Consider the following 17,507-nt stretch of genomic DNA (forward strand, 5'->3'; position numbering starts at 1 on the left):
ACCAGTAGTGCACATGAGTTCCTTTTTCTTCAGATCTTCACCAACACTTGTTATTTGTTGTATTCTTGATTTTAGCCATTCTGACAGGTGTAAGGTGACATCTCATTGTGGATTTGATTTTCAGTTCCTTGATTGGTGATGGTGAGCATCTTTTCATGTGTCTGGTGGCCATTTATAGGTCTTCTTTGGAAAAATTCTGTTCAGGTCCTCTGTACTATTTCTGTACTTATTTCTAAAGACAGACATTCACTTACTTGAGACTTTCTAAAAGCAGCTTTTGAAAGAGGCTGTAGTAGCAAACAGTTAAGACTATATTTAACTGTTCAATAAATTTCTTCTTAATTATTAAGAGCAAAGTGGGAAAAGTTGGGACTGCTTGGGACCTGAAAAATATATGTATTAAAATGAAGAAAACAGTTTTAAATCTCAGAAGACTATAAATAGTAATAATAATAACAACAATTGGACATCTATATGGATTATTAACACTTGAAGAATCTCAACAGAGGTTTACGAAATTTCAGTGTACTAATCTTGCTACTTTTCAGTAGGTTTGCCATTTTTTTCAAAACAAAAACCTTCCACTGTATTTAATTTTATCACACTCACAAAAAGATTTTGTAAAAGTTTACCAAAAATACTCCCAAATGACCAACAATCTTTTTCCAGGTTATTGGTATTAATGTCCCTCTCCCTCGTGTTTCTGCTCCTCCTCCTCTGACGTCCAGCATTAATTGCATTTTCATAGACTGCATTCAACAAGTCAGTGAGCTGTGCTGGTGTGTTCAGTCTTCCCACAGATCATCCCTGCAGCTTTGTTCATGTGCAGCTCTCTTGGTCACGTTGAAGTTGTCCAGTTTCGTTCTCTCAACTTTGAAGTGTCTTTTCCATTAAAAGGTCAGATTTGGGTTAATTATCCCAAATACACAATCTTTTCTAGAATCTTTTTTCCACTTTTCAAAACTGTTGAGTTATGACCCTAATTAACTGTGTGGTTGCAATCTTATAGTGTGTTAATGCTCACAGATGAAAAGTGATCCCAAGAAACCCAAGAAAGAAGAGATATTAGCAATAAGAAACGTCCCTGACACCTGACAGAGCCTGACATGTAATTAGTGCCCCATGACTATTTATTGAACCAGTGATGGATGTGTCAATGGTTAACATTCATCACTTACAACCTATCATGCCCTTAGACTAAGGACTTGCTCTGTATTCTTCATGAATCCTCACAACAGCTTTGTATGAGCTGTGTACCTTAGCACATGCCTATTGTCAGTGTACCCCAGCTCTCCTGTGTGAGTCCCCTAAGAGAAGTACCCATCAAGTGGGTCATGATCGACCAGTTACTGATTTGGATTTTTGCTGCCTGGGCAGTTTTTTATTATCTGGAGAATGTCTTATATATATAGCATATCCCAACATTCATTTAACTAATAAAATAATAGAAGGATCATAGGTACATATAATCAAAAATAGATACCCAAACAGTAGTTTCTGTTTGACTTTGGAGTATGTCTTATACATTTCTCAATGCAAATTGCCTTTTCTGTTTTCTCCTAACAATTGGGGATCTTTAGAGACATGACTTAGATGCTTTTGTCTTTGGATTCAAGAAGACCATAAAAGTATCCTTTCAGAGATTACAAACACATATACACACATATTTGATATTTTGTGTTCTATGTTTTATACATGATTATACATTGTATTTTTATATATGTGATACATGGCATTGACATTTTAGAAATATAATATGTTATATTTGGGGAATATGACATCTTGTTCTTCATCTCATATTATTTTTCTCCAGTAAGTCATGAGGGAAAAACTTTTGTCTGGTTCATCAGGATATCTTTGCATCTAGAAATATACCTGGCATGTAATAAGCACTCAGTGTTGTAATTAAAAAGCAAATGCTTTGGGTACCTGGGTGGCTCAGTCAGTTAAGCGTCTACCTTTGGCTCAGGTCATTATCCCAGGGTCCTGAGATCAAGCCCCATGTTGAGCTCCCTGCCAGGGGGAGACTCTGCTTCTTCCACTCCCTCTGCCTCTCCCCTGGCTTGTGCTCTCTCTCTCAAATAAATAAATGCTTAAAAAAAAAAAAAAAAGGTTTTGTATAGCATGGTGACTGTAGTTAACAACGAAAAAAGCAAATGCTTTTCAGTAAGAAGCTTATTGGGTCCTAATTTTATTTGTAGGTTAGTGAGTGTTCTGGTTTATTTTGTTGTTGTTGTCGTTTTTGTTCTAGTTTAATTAAATATTCCTACTAATTTTTAGTGATTGGAAAACTAGATCTTATTTTTGGTTTCTCCTTCTTTTTTAGGAAGAATCCCCAGCACAAGATAGAATACAGACATAGTGGAGTTCCAGGTAAGTAATTTTACCTCAGGTAACAAGATGAAATCTTCAAATGATTCTCTTGTTAAACCTAGGTACAATTTCCAGTTATGTGAATTTTTGTTTAATGTCTGCTTCTATGAATTTGCTGATTTTAATGGTTTTTCTTAGATTTAAAAAAAGTGGTAGGGGCTCCTGGGTGGCTCAGGTGGTTAGGTAACTGCTTTCAGCTCAGGTCATGATCCTGGAGTCCTGGCATCTAGTCCCACATCTGGGTCCTTGCTCAGCGGGGAGTCTTCTTCTCCCTCTAGCCCTCCACTTCCTATGCTCGCTCTCTCTCTCTCTCTCTCTCTCAAATAAATAAAATTTTTTTAAAGTGGTAAATTTTTTATATACCAGATGTTTTCTACAATCGTTGCACAACAATATATATTTATCATTGTATCTTTTAGAATTCTTTTGTTGGCCATTATCTGAAAACAAAATCTCAAACTATCCTCAGTGATAATGAGAACTTACTGATTTCTTTAAGTGAAAAAATACAATAAGTGTGGATGGATTTAGACATTTACTGCTTTGGCTCATTAGTAATGTCAATAATGTCACCAATGACCCAATTTCCTTTCATCAATCTGTCTTTAAAGGGGTCATTGTCATCCTAAGACCGGCTCCTCCCCACCACAAAGGGACTAGACGCATCCTTATTCAGCACCCATGTTTACATCTCAGGAGAGAGAGTGGATGAACAACTTCAGTTCTCACTATTCCTAGGAAGAATCATGAAATTTACTTTTTTTACTGATTTAGATCATATTGTTACTCTTGAATGAATCACTAGGACCACTGATGAATTTGAACCACCCCTGGAATTAGGATAGGTCACTTTCTTCAGAACCACAGGGATCCCTGATAGAAACTAAAGTTTTGGGGGAAAGAGAGGCAGGGAGGACAGATACCAGGGAAGCATCCATCAAATGTCCTTCAGTCTTAGGTGCAGGCATCCGTCCTACCTTCTCTTTCCCCCGTTTCAAACTCGAATACTTTTTAACTTTAACAAATTCTGGCTTCTTCGTATCGTTCATATAATGCAGAGGCCAATTTGGCACACAATATTTCTACCCACAGAATGAGAGAAGAAAATGCATATTCTGTAGGCTATGACCACATGCACATGTGTGTGCATAAACACAGCCCCTTTGTAACCAAGTGACAGAAGTAAAGAATTTCACCATGAAAGAATTCCATTTGAAATTTGTCACTGAAACACATTTTCGTACTTCAGTACTTCAAACACAACTCATTTTATCCGAGCTCATAGGTTATAGAGGTTACACATTACGTGTTACACATATTTTTACTGGGGCTGTACCAATGATGTAGCATTTCTGGGGGTTAAATAAACTTTCTTACCAGCAGTCATGTAATGTATGTTGATTAAAGCATATTTTATTAGCAAGATTTAACACTGTTTCATGAAAAATGCATTTGACACATCTGTATCTATAAAAATAAGAACCAATTTCCTAAAAACTATCAATGCACACCAGGTACAATAGTTTAATCTGAGCTTTCTTTGAAAAGCCTCTTTGAATTATCATTAGGGAATCTTCTGAAGGAAGAACATATTTTTACAGCAACTAGCTTTCTTTAAGAAAAGATTTTTACCTCATTAGAAAGCCAGTTTTTATAAAAGTGTAGGTATTTTTAAGCAACATTTAATTTTTTTAAAAAAGATTTTATTTGTCAGTGAGAGAGATAGAGACAGAGAGAGAACACAAGCTGGAGAGGAGAGGCAGAGAGAGTGGGAGAAGCAGATCCCTCACTGAGCGGGGAGCCCAATGTGGGCCTCGATCGTGACCTGAGCCCATGGCAGATGCTTAACCTCTGAGCCACCCAGGCATTCCAAAATTTAATTTTATATTTTTAATCTACTTTCAAGGCCAAATTGTTGAAACACTCTTCCTATTCTAAAACTTTTAATTTAAGGTGTCTGGAGTATTTCCAATCTTAAATATTGGGGTATAATTATATTTCTTAATTTAGAGTTATCTAACAGTGAATTCTAACATCCTAGTTTTTCTCATCTCCTGAATCCTTAAAGTTTAACATCACCCAAGATCTTAATCTCATTTATATAGATTCATTGTATACTTATTGATTCATTTATTATGTCTTCCAAACAAGCAGAGTTAACAGAGATCCGTGAGAACCAGCTCTGGCTCTATATGTGCTTGTGGCAAAGACGGTCTAAAATCTCTGAGAAAGGGAAGAAGTACTTTCTGCTGGGGCTTATCAGGGTAGACCATGATGTGGGAATCTAGGCTAAGTTGGTCTTTAAGGTGCTTGGATTTGAATCGCCTGTGTTTCTTAGCTTTGTGGTCGGTAGATAGAGGATATCCCAGACAAAGTGAGGAATAGATCAGTGAAAGACACCAAGGAGGAAGATGGTAAGTGGTGTGTGGGGTTAGCAAGTGGGTCAGTTCAGCTAACATGGAGAGTGTCTGTAGTTAACTGTGGATGATACTAAAAGGTTGTATTGTATCAGATTACAGAAGCCCTTGAAAACTATACCAAAGATACGGGTGCATTGGCTTGGAATGGGGAGGCAGTATTTTATCCAAATCAAGTTGGTGACAATGAACAGTCAGAGTTAGAGTGGGGGAAGATTTCTGGATGTTAAGCAGTTGAATAAAGGGCCAGAGCTTGGTTGGCCACCATAAGAATGGAAAGATAGAATTGGATTCAAGTAAGATTTTGAAAGAAATATCGATTTGCCAACTAATTGGTTTGGGGCCTGGGGTGACATAAAGGAAATAATGATGACTCAGAATTATAATGCAATTTATCAGGAGACTAGGGATGACATTTACATATCATAGAGATCAGGAGGAAGAGCCAGGTAGCTGTTGCTTTAATTTAAACATGTTGAATTTGAGGTGGGGTATCATAACTACGCAATGAGACAATAAAATTTAAGATGGTACCAATGTTAAAATAACTGCATTAAACTCTTAATATTTAACTTCTGATTGTAGCACTCCTAAAACATTTCTGTCTACAGAGTTCTTCCACACATGTAACAATTTATGTAGGTTTTTTTTTTTTTTTGTAGGTTTGACTGCCGTCATCTATTAAGTTTCTTTTATATCTAATTGATTTAAAATTTCACTAACTTTCCACACTTCTTCTTAGAGTACTCTGGTTTTGGCACAAAATACTGAATGCAAGAGCAATCAGTGCCAGGAAAATTTTATTTTATACTTTCTTAGCTACCTTACCTGTTGACAGTATTAAAAAAATTATTATCAGCATTTTATTATTTGATTATTGGAATCATTCTGGCTTTTGTTATTATGTGATATGCATTATTCTAGGCTATTGGTACCACCCATGGCTGAAAACTTAAAATGTTCTACTGATAGCTATTTTAATTTATCTCTAGTTCTGCAATGGTATGCACACATTTGCTTATATATACTTTCCTTCCAGAAGTAGAACCCAAAAGTTCTAGAAAGCTATTATGGAAATTAATGGAACTTAAATGAGATTCTATAAACTGATGCTTAGTGTAGGGAAAGCAGAGAGATTTGGGGATACAAAAAAGGCTAGTGCAGTGGAATTTAAAAAGAGGAATAAACTTAATGTATAATAAAGTAGACCGGAATATACAAGCTGCTTTTCCAAGGCTAAAATATGAATACCCAACTAGTAGCTTGGTACATGAGAAAGATGAGTCTTTACTAGTAAAATGAAGTGTTTGAAAAAGTGTTTATTCTTGTAGTATGTAGTAGGTTTTCATCTTTAGAATATTGAGCTAAAATTTGTTTTTACTTAATGAGAATTAATATCCTAATTAGTCCTCAGATTTACTGGTAAAGAAAGGACAATAAAATCTGAAGAATTATTGATGTTAAGCTATAAATCTGTTATGAGGCATCTCTTATATGTCATCTAAGATGACAGTCTTAGATCCTAACACCAGAAATCTATTTGGAAAAATCAGCAATTTGGAACGATCTTTTCTCTCTGTAAAAACCAGCATTTCTTCCAATATGCACTTGACACAGTGTACTACTCTTCACTAGCTCTTCAGACTGATGTTCTTAGGGTAAGAACTGACAGCGAAATTTTAAACTGTAAAGAAAAGTTTAGACACAAATTTAGGAATTGTCATTCTGATGTGACACATCCTTCTACATGAGCAGAAATTAAGAAATGACCACAGCCTAATATCAAATAGTTAATCCGTTGTTGCTTTAAAGATGTTAAAAGAGTCTTGTTACTTTTCTAAAGGTGGTTCTTTTCCATCATGGAAGTGCAGCGTTACCCATCAGTTCTTCAAAATAAGTGACCACCTGTTTCTCCTGCACTGCTTCATGCAGTCAGGCTGTCGTCCCTATGTTTCGTATGACTTCAGTGATTTGTAGAGAAAATGATGATTCCTACTTTGGACTTAAAATTATAACTTGGGAGTCAGAAAAGATTTTTGAAGTAATTTAATCAACATCCTTCGACTCATAGATAAAAAACATAAATTCCATTAAGCCATTAAGTTAAGTGACTTGTGCATTGTTTATGGGCTTGTTTATGACATAGATCTTTGGGTTTCTACTCCCCAGTCTATCTTTTCTCTTAAACCATGGCTGCTTTTTAGAGACTTTTTGTTGGATGAGGGGGGATGGACAGTCACATAAAAATAGCAGTAACTAACAGCAAGAAACTTCTAGGTGAAGATAGAAAAAAAAATTTCATCTGAGCTTACCTTGATTTGGAAGAAACAAGTGCAGTTCTGATTTCTTAGACACACTCAAGAATTATATTTCAGGGGCACCTGGACGGCTTAGTTGGTTAAGTACCAGACTCTTGATTTCGGCTCAGATCATGATTTCAGGCTTCTCCTTGGCTCCGTGCTGGGCATTAAGCGTGCTTAAGATTCTCTCTCTCTCCCTCCAGCCCTCCCTCCCACCCCTGCACACTCTCAATCCCTCTTAAAAAAAAAAGAAAATTATATTTCAAATCTAGCTATTATATAGGAAAATGTTATGTGTAGGCACTTATTTTTAAAAAAATGCAATTATATTATTAATTCTGTGGAAATCTACAAAAAATAACTATAAAAATTATGTTTTGTTATTGAGTAAAAAAGTTAAACAGCTCCTGCTATGTCTTCTGTTATTATTTTTGCACTTTAATAAGCTTTTCACCAATTTACAGTATCTGTACGATACTGAAGTCTTGGCTTGGGATGGTCTGTGATGGGATTCCTCGAGTGTTGCCTGGTTCTCTTACCAGCCAACTTCCTTGTATGAGCTTTCTTTGAAGTTTTTATCTAGCCAAAAAGTGCTACTAGCAAGGTTTATGTGAACTTTTCTAGTTTTATCACTTCAAATCCAGATACCCAGCTACCATACTGTATGTTTCAGCGTGCCCAGTTGGAAAATACATGCATGGGTTTGTTTTTTTTTTTTTTTTTTTTTCCCCCTTGCTTTCAATGTTCTTCATATCCCTTTTGGCATAAAAGCTTAATTGTGTGCTAAGGACAGGCATTTTATTCCTAGGTTAGGTGTTAGCCATATTTAGTTCAGAACCCTGCTTCCTGAGTTTATTCCTATGATTCAGGAAATCGTGTAATAATTCAGATCACCAAGTATGCTTATTCAAAGCATTTTCCAAGAAAGTCAAGTCTCACTGTCTGCGTAGCCCAGTTACACTGAAAGGCAGAAACTGTTATTTTTCTAAAAACACCTTCAGCAAAAAAAAAAAAAAAAAAAAAAGGTAAACTCCCATCTAGATGGCATTTACATTGTATAATACTTAAGGCCACTAACTGAGTTTGTTAAAGAGGATCCATTGTAATTGATTCCAGAAAGATAATCACATGTCAGCATTTAATACCCTGTTAAGAAGTGTCCACATGGCATGGCCCTGCTAACACAGGACAGAGAGCTGACTTTGCCTTTGTCATGAGTTGGCTCTTCAGGTGCTTTTGCTTAAAGCACAAAATACCCAATCATGTGAAGTAGAGTGGATGAAATTTGCTACCAGCTGCATGGAGTTCTATTATGGATAGGTTTTTTTAGATTTTTTAGATGCTATTTAAAAGAATCATATGTGGGGCGCCTGGGTGGCTCAGTCAGTAAAGTGTCTGCCTTTGGCTCAGGTCATGATTCCAGATTCCTGGGATGGAGCCCCACATCAGCTCCTTGCTCAGCAGGGAGCCTGCTTCTCCCTTTGCCTCTGCCTGCGGCTCCCTCTCCTTGTGCTCTCTGTCCTGCAAGCTCCCTGTGTCATATAAACAAAATCTTAAAAATATAAATAAAAAATAAAAGAATCATATTATGTGATGTTTATATAAATGAAGACTCGATAGATATAAATAATTTTTTTGAGAAAATAAATAACATGACCTTGTTGCTCAAGGAATGAGCCAAGCCTTCCCAGTAAACTGCTGAAGATTTCCAAGGTTCATTGAAGCTTAAAGCCCCTCCAATTAGCAGGATTTAGATAAAAGTCTTTAATGTAACTCATTATATTGACAGGCTAGTGTAGGTTATATTAAGAAGGTTTTCTGTAAAACTAAAGGTATTCAGCAATTGATTTGCAGATTGTTCATTTGCTCATCCAGTCATATATTTAACAAATATTTATATTAAGTTTCTTCTGTGTGTTAGGCATTGTTGTAGGAGCTGAGGATACAGTAGAGACAAAGCCTTGCCCTTGTAGAATTTTACAAAGGTGGACAGTGCGCAGGTAAACAACTATGTGATGTCATATAGTGAAACTGCTGAGAAGAAAAAGTATGTAAGAGGACAGAATAGCAAGGGTGTGTTGGGGGGGTGGACAGGTGCCATCTCAGGTAGGATGGTGAAAGGACTCTGATAGTTTGACATGAGAACAAAGGCTTGAAGGATAGAGCAAGACAGGTGATCATCTAAGGGAAGACTTTGCCAGGCAAGGGAAATGGTGACTCCAAAAGTGCTGGAGATGATCCTGCTTGTCCTATTCAAGGTGTGGTAGAAAAAGTGTAGAATTGAAACAAAGAGAGTAAGGAAGGAGTGGCAGATGAGTTCAGAAAAGCTAGTTGTGTAGGCTCTTAGAGGCCAGCACCTGCAAGTCAGAACTTCAGATTTAATTCAGAGTGAGGTAGGAAGCTATTGGAAGCTATCTAGCTTCTCTGTAGAGAATAGATAAGAGTTGAAGCAAAAAAACCCATTAGGTGAACATTAGAATTGACTGAGAAAAGATGATGATGGTATGGAGACCAGACAATGGAGTAGATAGGGTGAGAAGTGGCAGACAGTTTTTGATGGCAGAGTCAATAGGATTCTCTTGACATATTGGAGATTGGGTTTTCAGTGGAGGATATTCAAGGATGACTCCAAGGTTTCTTGGAAGGTTGGAGAAGTCACAGACTCAAGACTGATAAGAAAATGACTAGATTTGGGTGAAGCACCTCAAGAGCTATGTTCAGGGAATATGATGTTTCAAGATGCCTGTTCCTTATGCAAGTGGAGAGAATCCATAGACAGTGAGATAAAGGAGAGTGGAATTCAGGTGGTAGTCAAGGCTTGGGATATACATTTGGGAATATAGGATATAGGACTGGAGTGTGTTATTAGAGTGTGTGAAGTGAAGGTCCCAGCCAGGAACTCAAACACTCCAAAATTTAGAGGTTGGGAAGACAAGCAAGAGTCAGCAAAGGCTTGAGAAGGAATAATCAAATAAAGCAGGAGGAGAACCTGAAGTTGTTTCAGCATTATGTGTTTTTCTTGTGAATCTGCTAGGGTAATTTCTGAATCTGAAAGGAGACGGGTGTTACTGAGATGTCACATATTTATAAGAGATAACTTCCAAAGCAGAATGGCTTTATCATAGCAATCCTGATATTTTCAGTAGTCACAGTCCCTGAAACAAACTAAGATCTATTAGACCATACTTTCTGAAGTATATAGACTCATGTTTTCTCATTTGATCACAAACGTGGTGTGTTAATCAGATTGTGCCAGCTTTCCTGTGATCACAGACTGTCCCCAGATTTCAGTGCCTCGCGACAGTAAGTAGGTGTTTTTCTCCTTCATGTTATGGCTGCATGTTAGCTGTGGCCTTGTCCAATGTGTGTTCTCATCCTGGAATCCAGGCTGAAGGATCAGCCCTGAGCTGGGACATGAGGGAGATGGTGGCAGAGGGAAAACAAGGGCCGCAGAACCCCAGAAAGGCACTTATAGCTTCCCCTTGGAAGTGGCACAAACTATTTCCACCCACTTTCCTTTGATCAAGTGTGATGTCATTGGGGCTGATTAAATATAATCATATCACAGGGAGGGACAATAAGTAACTGGAGCAAGAGTATATTCTACCACCCCGAGGGTAGGGTAGGATGAATATGATTATGGTATTATTAAGGAACTGTGGTTATGATTCTCACAGGACATGTTAGTTTCAGGAGCCTCACGGTAGGGAAAGTTAGAATTCTAACAAAGTAATTTAAGCCCCCTTTCTAGAAACTTGTGGTGGTTAGTGCTGTTTTAAGTAAAAGTAATTCTTCTCATTAGAGAAAGACATTTTACAGCTGGCTATCTCCGCTCCCAGGTTTGAGTGGTGGTTAATATGTTGTGTGCCATTTTTTTTTTTTTTTCCAGTGAGAAGCGTAGCAGATGAAGACAGTGATAATGTTGGGCAACCCAATGAGTATGACCTCAATGACAGCTTTCTCGATGATGAGGAAGAAGAATATGAGCCAACAGATGAAGATTCTGACTGGGAACCAGGACAGGAAGACCAAGAGAAGGAGGATGTGGAAGAGCTTTTGAAAGAAGCAAAAAAGTTCATGAAAAGGAGAAAGTAACTTTTTTCTGCAATAATATATGGCTCACATTTATTCTTTATGGAAAAAATTCAGGTACTAACGAGGCACTTACATGATAATTGGTTTTTCTTCTTTTTATAGTTGTGACTTTGCTATTGACTCTTTGCAGATGAAACTTTGATATGCCAGCCTTTGATGCAGTAGATGGAATTTGTTTTGTTGCCTTGCTTTTTCTCTCCTATTTAAAGCATCTGGAAATGGGAAGCAGACAAAGAGTTAAAGAGAAATAATTGATATTTTTCATGTACTTTGTGTGTTGGGAATAAAAAGTAAAAGCCATAGGTTGCACAAAACTTTGGCCTTGTTTCTTTTTTCCAAAGATTCTATCTTTATTGAACTCTAGGCAAGCAGAACCAGGTCAATGACATCATGGGTAGGAGAGCATGCCTCTTTTATTATTGAAGTAATTTTTCAAGCAGAACCAGGCTTTAGAAAGTGACAGCCATCATATAATGGCTATGATTTTTCTAGTACCCTGGATATGAGCTTTACAATTTCATTTACTACTTTTGTTCTTTGAAACTTGGGGAAATGAGTATCAAATGGATACTGAAAATATATTCAGCTAGACTATAGAAATGCTCACCCTGCAGGGAATGTTATTTTGTGTCCCACATCTGTAATTTACTCTATGTCTGAATTTAAAAGTAGAAAAATCCAAATGACTTGACAGTGTATAGACTCAGACTATTTTTTCAGACTTTTCAGACTAAAGTCTTACATGGTTATTTTAACTCTCCACATTCCGTCTTGACATTAAAACATTCTAACAGTAATATTTTCTATTCTAATAGAACCTAGAAATTTACATCTTAAAAGAGCAAGGCAGATTTATATTTGTTTTCTTATTGTTTTTGAATGTCTTTTGAAGTTAATTATGTAATGTTAAAATTAACTTAAACTGTCCGGGACAAGATAAGTATTTCTTTAGACTATTATTACCTACTATTCTGACTTTCCCTCTTTTATTTGGGAACTGATTTGTCCCTTCTAATGTCCCTTTACTCTTGGGGGCTTGACAAAAAATCTTTGAACTTATTTTCATCCCTGCACTGACTTAATCCTTAAAGGTTTTTTAAATGCACTCACAGGTATATCCCAAAATAATTGAAAATGTGTTCACACAAAAACTTGTACACAATGTCCATAGAGGCATTATTTATAATAGTCAAAAAGTAGGGGCACCTGGGTGCCTCAGTCAGTTAAGCATCTGACTCTTGATCTCAGCTCAGATCTTGGTCTCAGTGTTGTGAGTTCGAGCTCTGTGTTGGGCTCCATGCTGGGCATGGAGCCTACTTAAATAAATAAAAAAAAATAAAATTGATATAATGGTCAAAAAGTGGAAACACCTAAATGCCTATCAGTTGATGAATGATGAACAAAGTGTGGCATATCTCTACAATGGAACATTTTTGTTAATAAAAAAGAAGTGAAGGATTGATACATGCTATAACATGGATAAACCTTGAATAGGTTGTGCTAAATGAAAGAAGCCAGCCACAAAAGGCCACATATTATACAAACAAATTTATATGAATTATCCAAAATAGGCAAATCCATAGAAAATAGATTAGTGGTTGCCAGGGGCTAGAGGAGGCAGGGATAGAGGGTGACAGCTAGTGGGTAGAGAGTGTTTTTATGATTGTTAAAAATGTCCTAGAATTAGTGGGGATGGTTGCACAACTCTGTAAATATACCAAAACCCACTGACTTGTATACTTTCAAAGGGTAGATTTTATGGTATGGAGATTATGTATTTTAATAAACCTGCTATAAAAAGATAATGCAAAAGGTGACACTAGTTTTTCAGAAAGAAAAAAGTATTTAATCAGAATATGTTGTTGGCAATAATGTGATAGCTCATGGTAGCTTTTTTTTTTTTATTTTTAAGAGGAGGGAGGGGCAGAGGGAGAGGAGAGAGAAAGTCTCAAGCAGGCTCCGCGCCCAGTGTGGAACCAAACGTCAGGCTCAATCTCACAACCCCAAGATCATGACCTGAGCCAAAATCAAGAGTCGGATGCTCAACTGACTGAGCTACACAGGCGCACCTCATGGTATCTGTTTTTAAGGATAGTTTGATGTGACTTCCATAATTATCCCGAAGACACTTTTCAACATGCTATATAAATACATAACTTAATTGACTAGAGTATTGTGTACATTTGCCACTTGTAATTGGACTACATTTAAATCTGTGACTTACAAAATAGAAGGAAAACTTATGACATTAGCTGGTCAGTGGGTGCAAGAGCAGTGTTAACAAAAACTTGATTCTTTTCAATAATTGCCATCCTAAACAGTGTTTAGGAGCCAGCGCTTCCTATCATGGGTGTTCAGAGAATTTAAACTGTATCTCAGCCAAAAATTGTCACATAGACCTTTGTCACCTATTTGTCATGGAAAGCAAATGTTTTTTGTTGACCTCTCGTGTGTTTGTGTGTGGGGTGTGGTTTCTGTGACCTTGGGAAGCTAGACATGAAGATTTTTCAGTGATACCCATACACTGATTCTATTTTTGCCCCAGGTTGAGGATGGCCTTGTCAGTGCTATTGGTTTCTAAAACTGGAAGTTCTGTGGTTGAAAACATTCATTTCATGTAATGAAAGCAAATAGATTGGGAGCATAGTTTTCCAAGAATGATGACGTAAAGCTGAGAATAAATAGTGACTTTTTTCTAATTAATGTGTGCAGAGTTCAATGTCACCAACACACCCCATGATGGGAGAAACTGCATGTTGACATGCTGTCTTCAGCCCTGCTCTGTGAGACCACCTTGTTCCTATTAAGTTCTCTTTCTTGAGTAGGAATCTAAAATGGGGTGTGTGTGTCTGTGCCTGTGTCTATGTATGTATTTTCCTCCTGCCAAGGCTCCTCTACAATAGATACTGAAAGAAAAGGGATAAAAATGAATTACTGCTGACATTATGTCCAGCTATCCTAATATAATTTATAAACTTTATTATTATAAGCAACCACAGTTGGGCTCTGTTGTGCCCAAGACCCTGTTTCGCACAGAATGGCATAGAATCCCTGTTCTGATGTGCTTACAATCTATTGGGAAGTTGGATATTTATTCATTTAGTAACAGTGACTACTGCATACTATGGGGGCTACAAGGGAGAAAAAGACATGGATCTACAGTCACAGAGCTTACAAAGCAATGAGGCAATTAGCCAAGTAACAGTGGATAAATGGGACTAGTCAGAGAAGGAAATGCTGGGTTATAATCTAAATATCCCGTCTTGTCGCATTTTGAAATATAGTCTCAGTCCTGAGGAAGAGCCTTTGTATGATAGAGTTGCAAGCTGAACTAGTCGATTTTCCCATAGAACACAATTTTTACTTGAAAGAATGTTTAGCATAGCAGATATGCTATGGTTATTCAAATTTGAGTGTTTGGCAGATGTTTCCTCAAAAATGTATGAAGCGAATCTGTTTTTCAAGGAAAACAACCACATTATTTGTTGTAATTGTAAAACTTGAGCTTTCAAGCAAAAGTTAGAATTTTGGAAAATCTGAATTTGTCACTGTGTCCTTGATAGCTTCCCAAAGCTTTCGAAACTGTTATTGTGGCAATATAATATAATGTAGTGTGTCAACATTTGGAAGAGCTGAGGAAGTGAGCAAGCCAATATTTTCCAAATGATCAGTGTACATTACAAAAGCAGGCTTGAGTAAAATCCATTCAAAGCATAAGATAGACCAGTGGAACTTAATGTAACAGAGCCTGTTTGTATGGTTCATTAATTTAGTTTCAGACTGCATATTGTAACTAACCTTCCAGAAGCTACCATTTTTCTATTTTTGGTGACATACCAAAAATAATATCCATAATTATCTGAAAAGCCTACCAAAATACTCCTTCCTTTCCCAAGTACTAATCTGTGTAAGGCCTACTTTTCTCTATATCCTTTAAACAAAACAACGTATGAGAGTAGCTCCATGAATCTTGCTGTCTTCTATTAAGCTAGGCATTAGAAAGATTCATAAGAATGTAAAACAATGCCACTCACCTCACTAAATTAAAAAAAAAACCTAATTGTTTTTCATAAAATACATTTTTGTTTATTTTATTTTTTAAAAAGATTTCTTTATTATTTATTTGAGAGAGAGCATGAGTGAGAGGGGCAGAGGGAGAGGGAGAGAGAATCTCAAGCAGACTCCACACTGAGCATAGAGCCCAACACAGGGCATGATCTCACAATCCTAAGATCACGACCTGACCCAAAACCAAGAGTTGGACACTAAACTAACTGTGCCACCCCAGTGCCCCAGTTTGTTATTTTTAAATGAGTTAGTAAATAAATATTTTTAATTTCTCAATTATAACTTCCCAAATGATGCATCACTATAGATATGACCCTCATAAACAAAAGCTCTTTGGGGTCTTTCATAATCTATGAGTAAAAGGAGTCCTAACTCAAAATTTTGAGAACCACTCCGTTATGTCAGTGCACCATTCAGTTAGGTTGGTTATAGTGGGATAACCCTAAAATGTCAGTGACTTAATTACAGGAAAGTTTTCTTAAGCCAAGATTTCCTGTGTTAGGTGACTCTCTGGGGCACTAACACAGGACAGATTGACATCCCAGGCTTTCAGAGGTTCCATCATCCTACATTGTACCATCTGGAACCTGGGACCTTCTTAACCAGGACTGCCAGGGGAGTAGAGAAAGTGGGGGGTTAGGCCCTGCAAATCCAGCTCTGCAGGCTGGAAGGGAACTCATCACTGCTGCTCACAGGCTGTTGGCCACAAGTAGTCACATGGTCCAGCCCACTGAAAGGGGTGCCCAGAAAAGATGAGAACCAGATAGAGTGAACACTAGTCATGTCTATCACCAAAGGAGTGAGTGATATTAGGGAAAAGAGAGTTGGGAGAGATCTTGAGTGTCACTATTTTAAGGGATGGAAAGATAAGGTTCACTGAAGGAGTTAGAGGGAGAAGAGGAATGTCAGGAACTTGCCCTTGAACTCACAGTCTGCATCTGCTCAGCTTTTCCCTGAACATTCCCATGACCTGGCCCTTCATGATGGGCTCTACCTACCTCTACTAAAGGGAGAGGTCTCTTAACACTCCTGGTCTTTTGCCCCTCGTCTCCATCTTGCTCATTCTACCTTCAACACTCTGGTTTTCTTGATGTTTATGGAACTCCTCAAGCTCCCTCCTGGCCTGTGGTCTTTGGACTTGATGCTGTGTTGGGAATACTCTTCCCCTAGATCTTCACATGGCCACAGCCATTCACTCATGGTCTCTACTCAAATATCACTCTGCAGGCAGCCTTCTCTGACTACTGATCTAAAATAGCCACCCCCTCAAGCCCTCACACCATTCCCTGTCTCTTTTCCCTGCTTTATTTTCATAGCCCTTATTATGCTTCATAGTCCCAGTTTTGTTTACTTGCTGCCCTCCCACTTAAATATAAACTCCATTCGGGAAAGAACATTGTCTTGTTTATTTATGCATCTTTGGTGCCAAGAACAATGTCTGCCACACTTATAGCTTCTTGACACATATTTGTTGAATGAAAGAGTGAATGGATATTCTAGAATTTCCAGAATGCTCCAGGAAAAAAAAAATCAGGTTTATATAAGTTTCAGAGACAGTAAATACTATAAGCCCAATTTTGAAGATTTCAACCATATGGATTTGCTTATGCAAATCCATAGACTTGCTTATGCAAGGCTATGCTGGGTCTCTGAGAAGCCCCTGTAGTCCAGCATTTCACAAACTGATCACCACTGTACTCCTTTTTGAGCCTCACCTAACAAACATCCTATAACATCAGAATTCCCTTTGGGAAAGGCCGCTCTTGTCTATAGAAATCTGTTGAGGATATTTGAGGGGGGAGTGACATCTTCTGACCTCTAGGCAATCCCCTGCTCCCTCTCTTCCAACTCCCACCTCCAATTTCCTATTTTCTTTCTTAGACCAGAAACAGAGCCTCACTCCCAGCAGTCAGAGCACCTGCAATCTGGCCCTCATAGGAGAGAAAAAGAAGTCTGCTGATGACCACTCTGGAGATTTTTTTTTTTTAACCCAGGCTCTTTGGGTTATATGACACCCAAATCCATCTCACGTAGATCTCTGAGACCTCCAGGACAGCACTTTCCAATCTTGCTCTGGTTCCAGCCTCCTCCCAACATGAGTCTTCCTTATTGTAGGATGTGTGGGTTGGAGGACACTGTGAGGAGTCAGGATGTATCTGCTTGTCACTGCCACTTGTTGCTTTCCCCCAGAAAATCATTGTGCTCTTGCAGGGAACACTGCAGCCAGAGTCAGAGCCTGGGGAGCTCTGCTGTA

General features: G+C 37.8%; 1 protein-coding gene across 1 annotated transcript in view; it reads left to right on the forward strand.

The window, feature by feature from the left end:
* The window catches only part of LOC111148084 (aprataxin and PNKP like factor), an 83,825-nt gene extending 72,326 nt beyond the window's left edge, over positions 1-11,499 (forward strand). The window contains exons 9-10 of the mRNA XM_022504479.1: positions 2,327-2,373; positions 10,980-11,499. Of these exons, the coding sequence (XP_022360187.1) occupies positions 2,327-2,373; positions 10,980-11,185 (253 nt within the window). The 3' untranslated portion in view covers positions 11,186-11,499. The remainder of the gene's footprint in view (positions 1-2,326; positions 2,374-10,979) is intronic.
* The last annotated feature ends 6,008 nt before the right edge of the window (positions 11,500-17,507 follow it).

This window comes from Enhydra lutris, unplaced genomic scaffold (genome assembly GCF_002288905.1).
Source record: "Enhydra lutris kenyoni isolate GAN:26980312 unplaced genomic scaffold, ASM228890v2 scaffoldscaffold18, whole genome shotgun sequence".
NCBI lineage: Eukaryota > Metazoa > Chordata > Mammalia > Carnivora > Mustelidae > Enhydra > Enhydra lutris.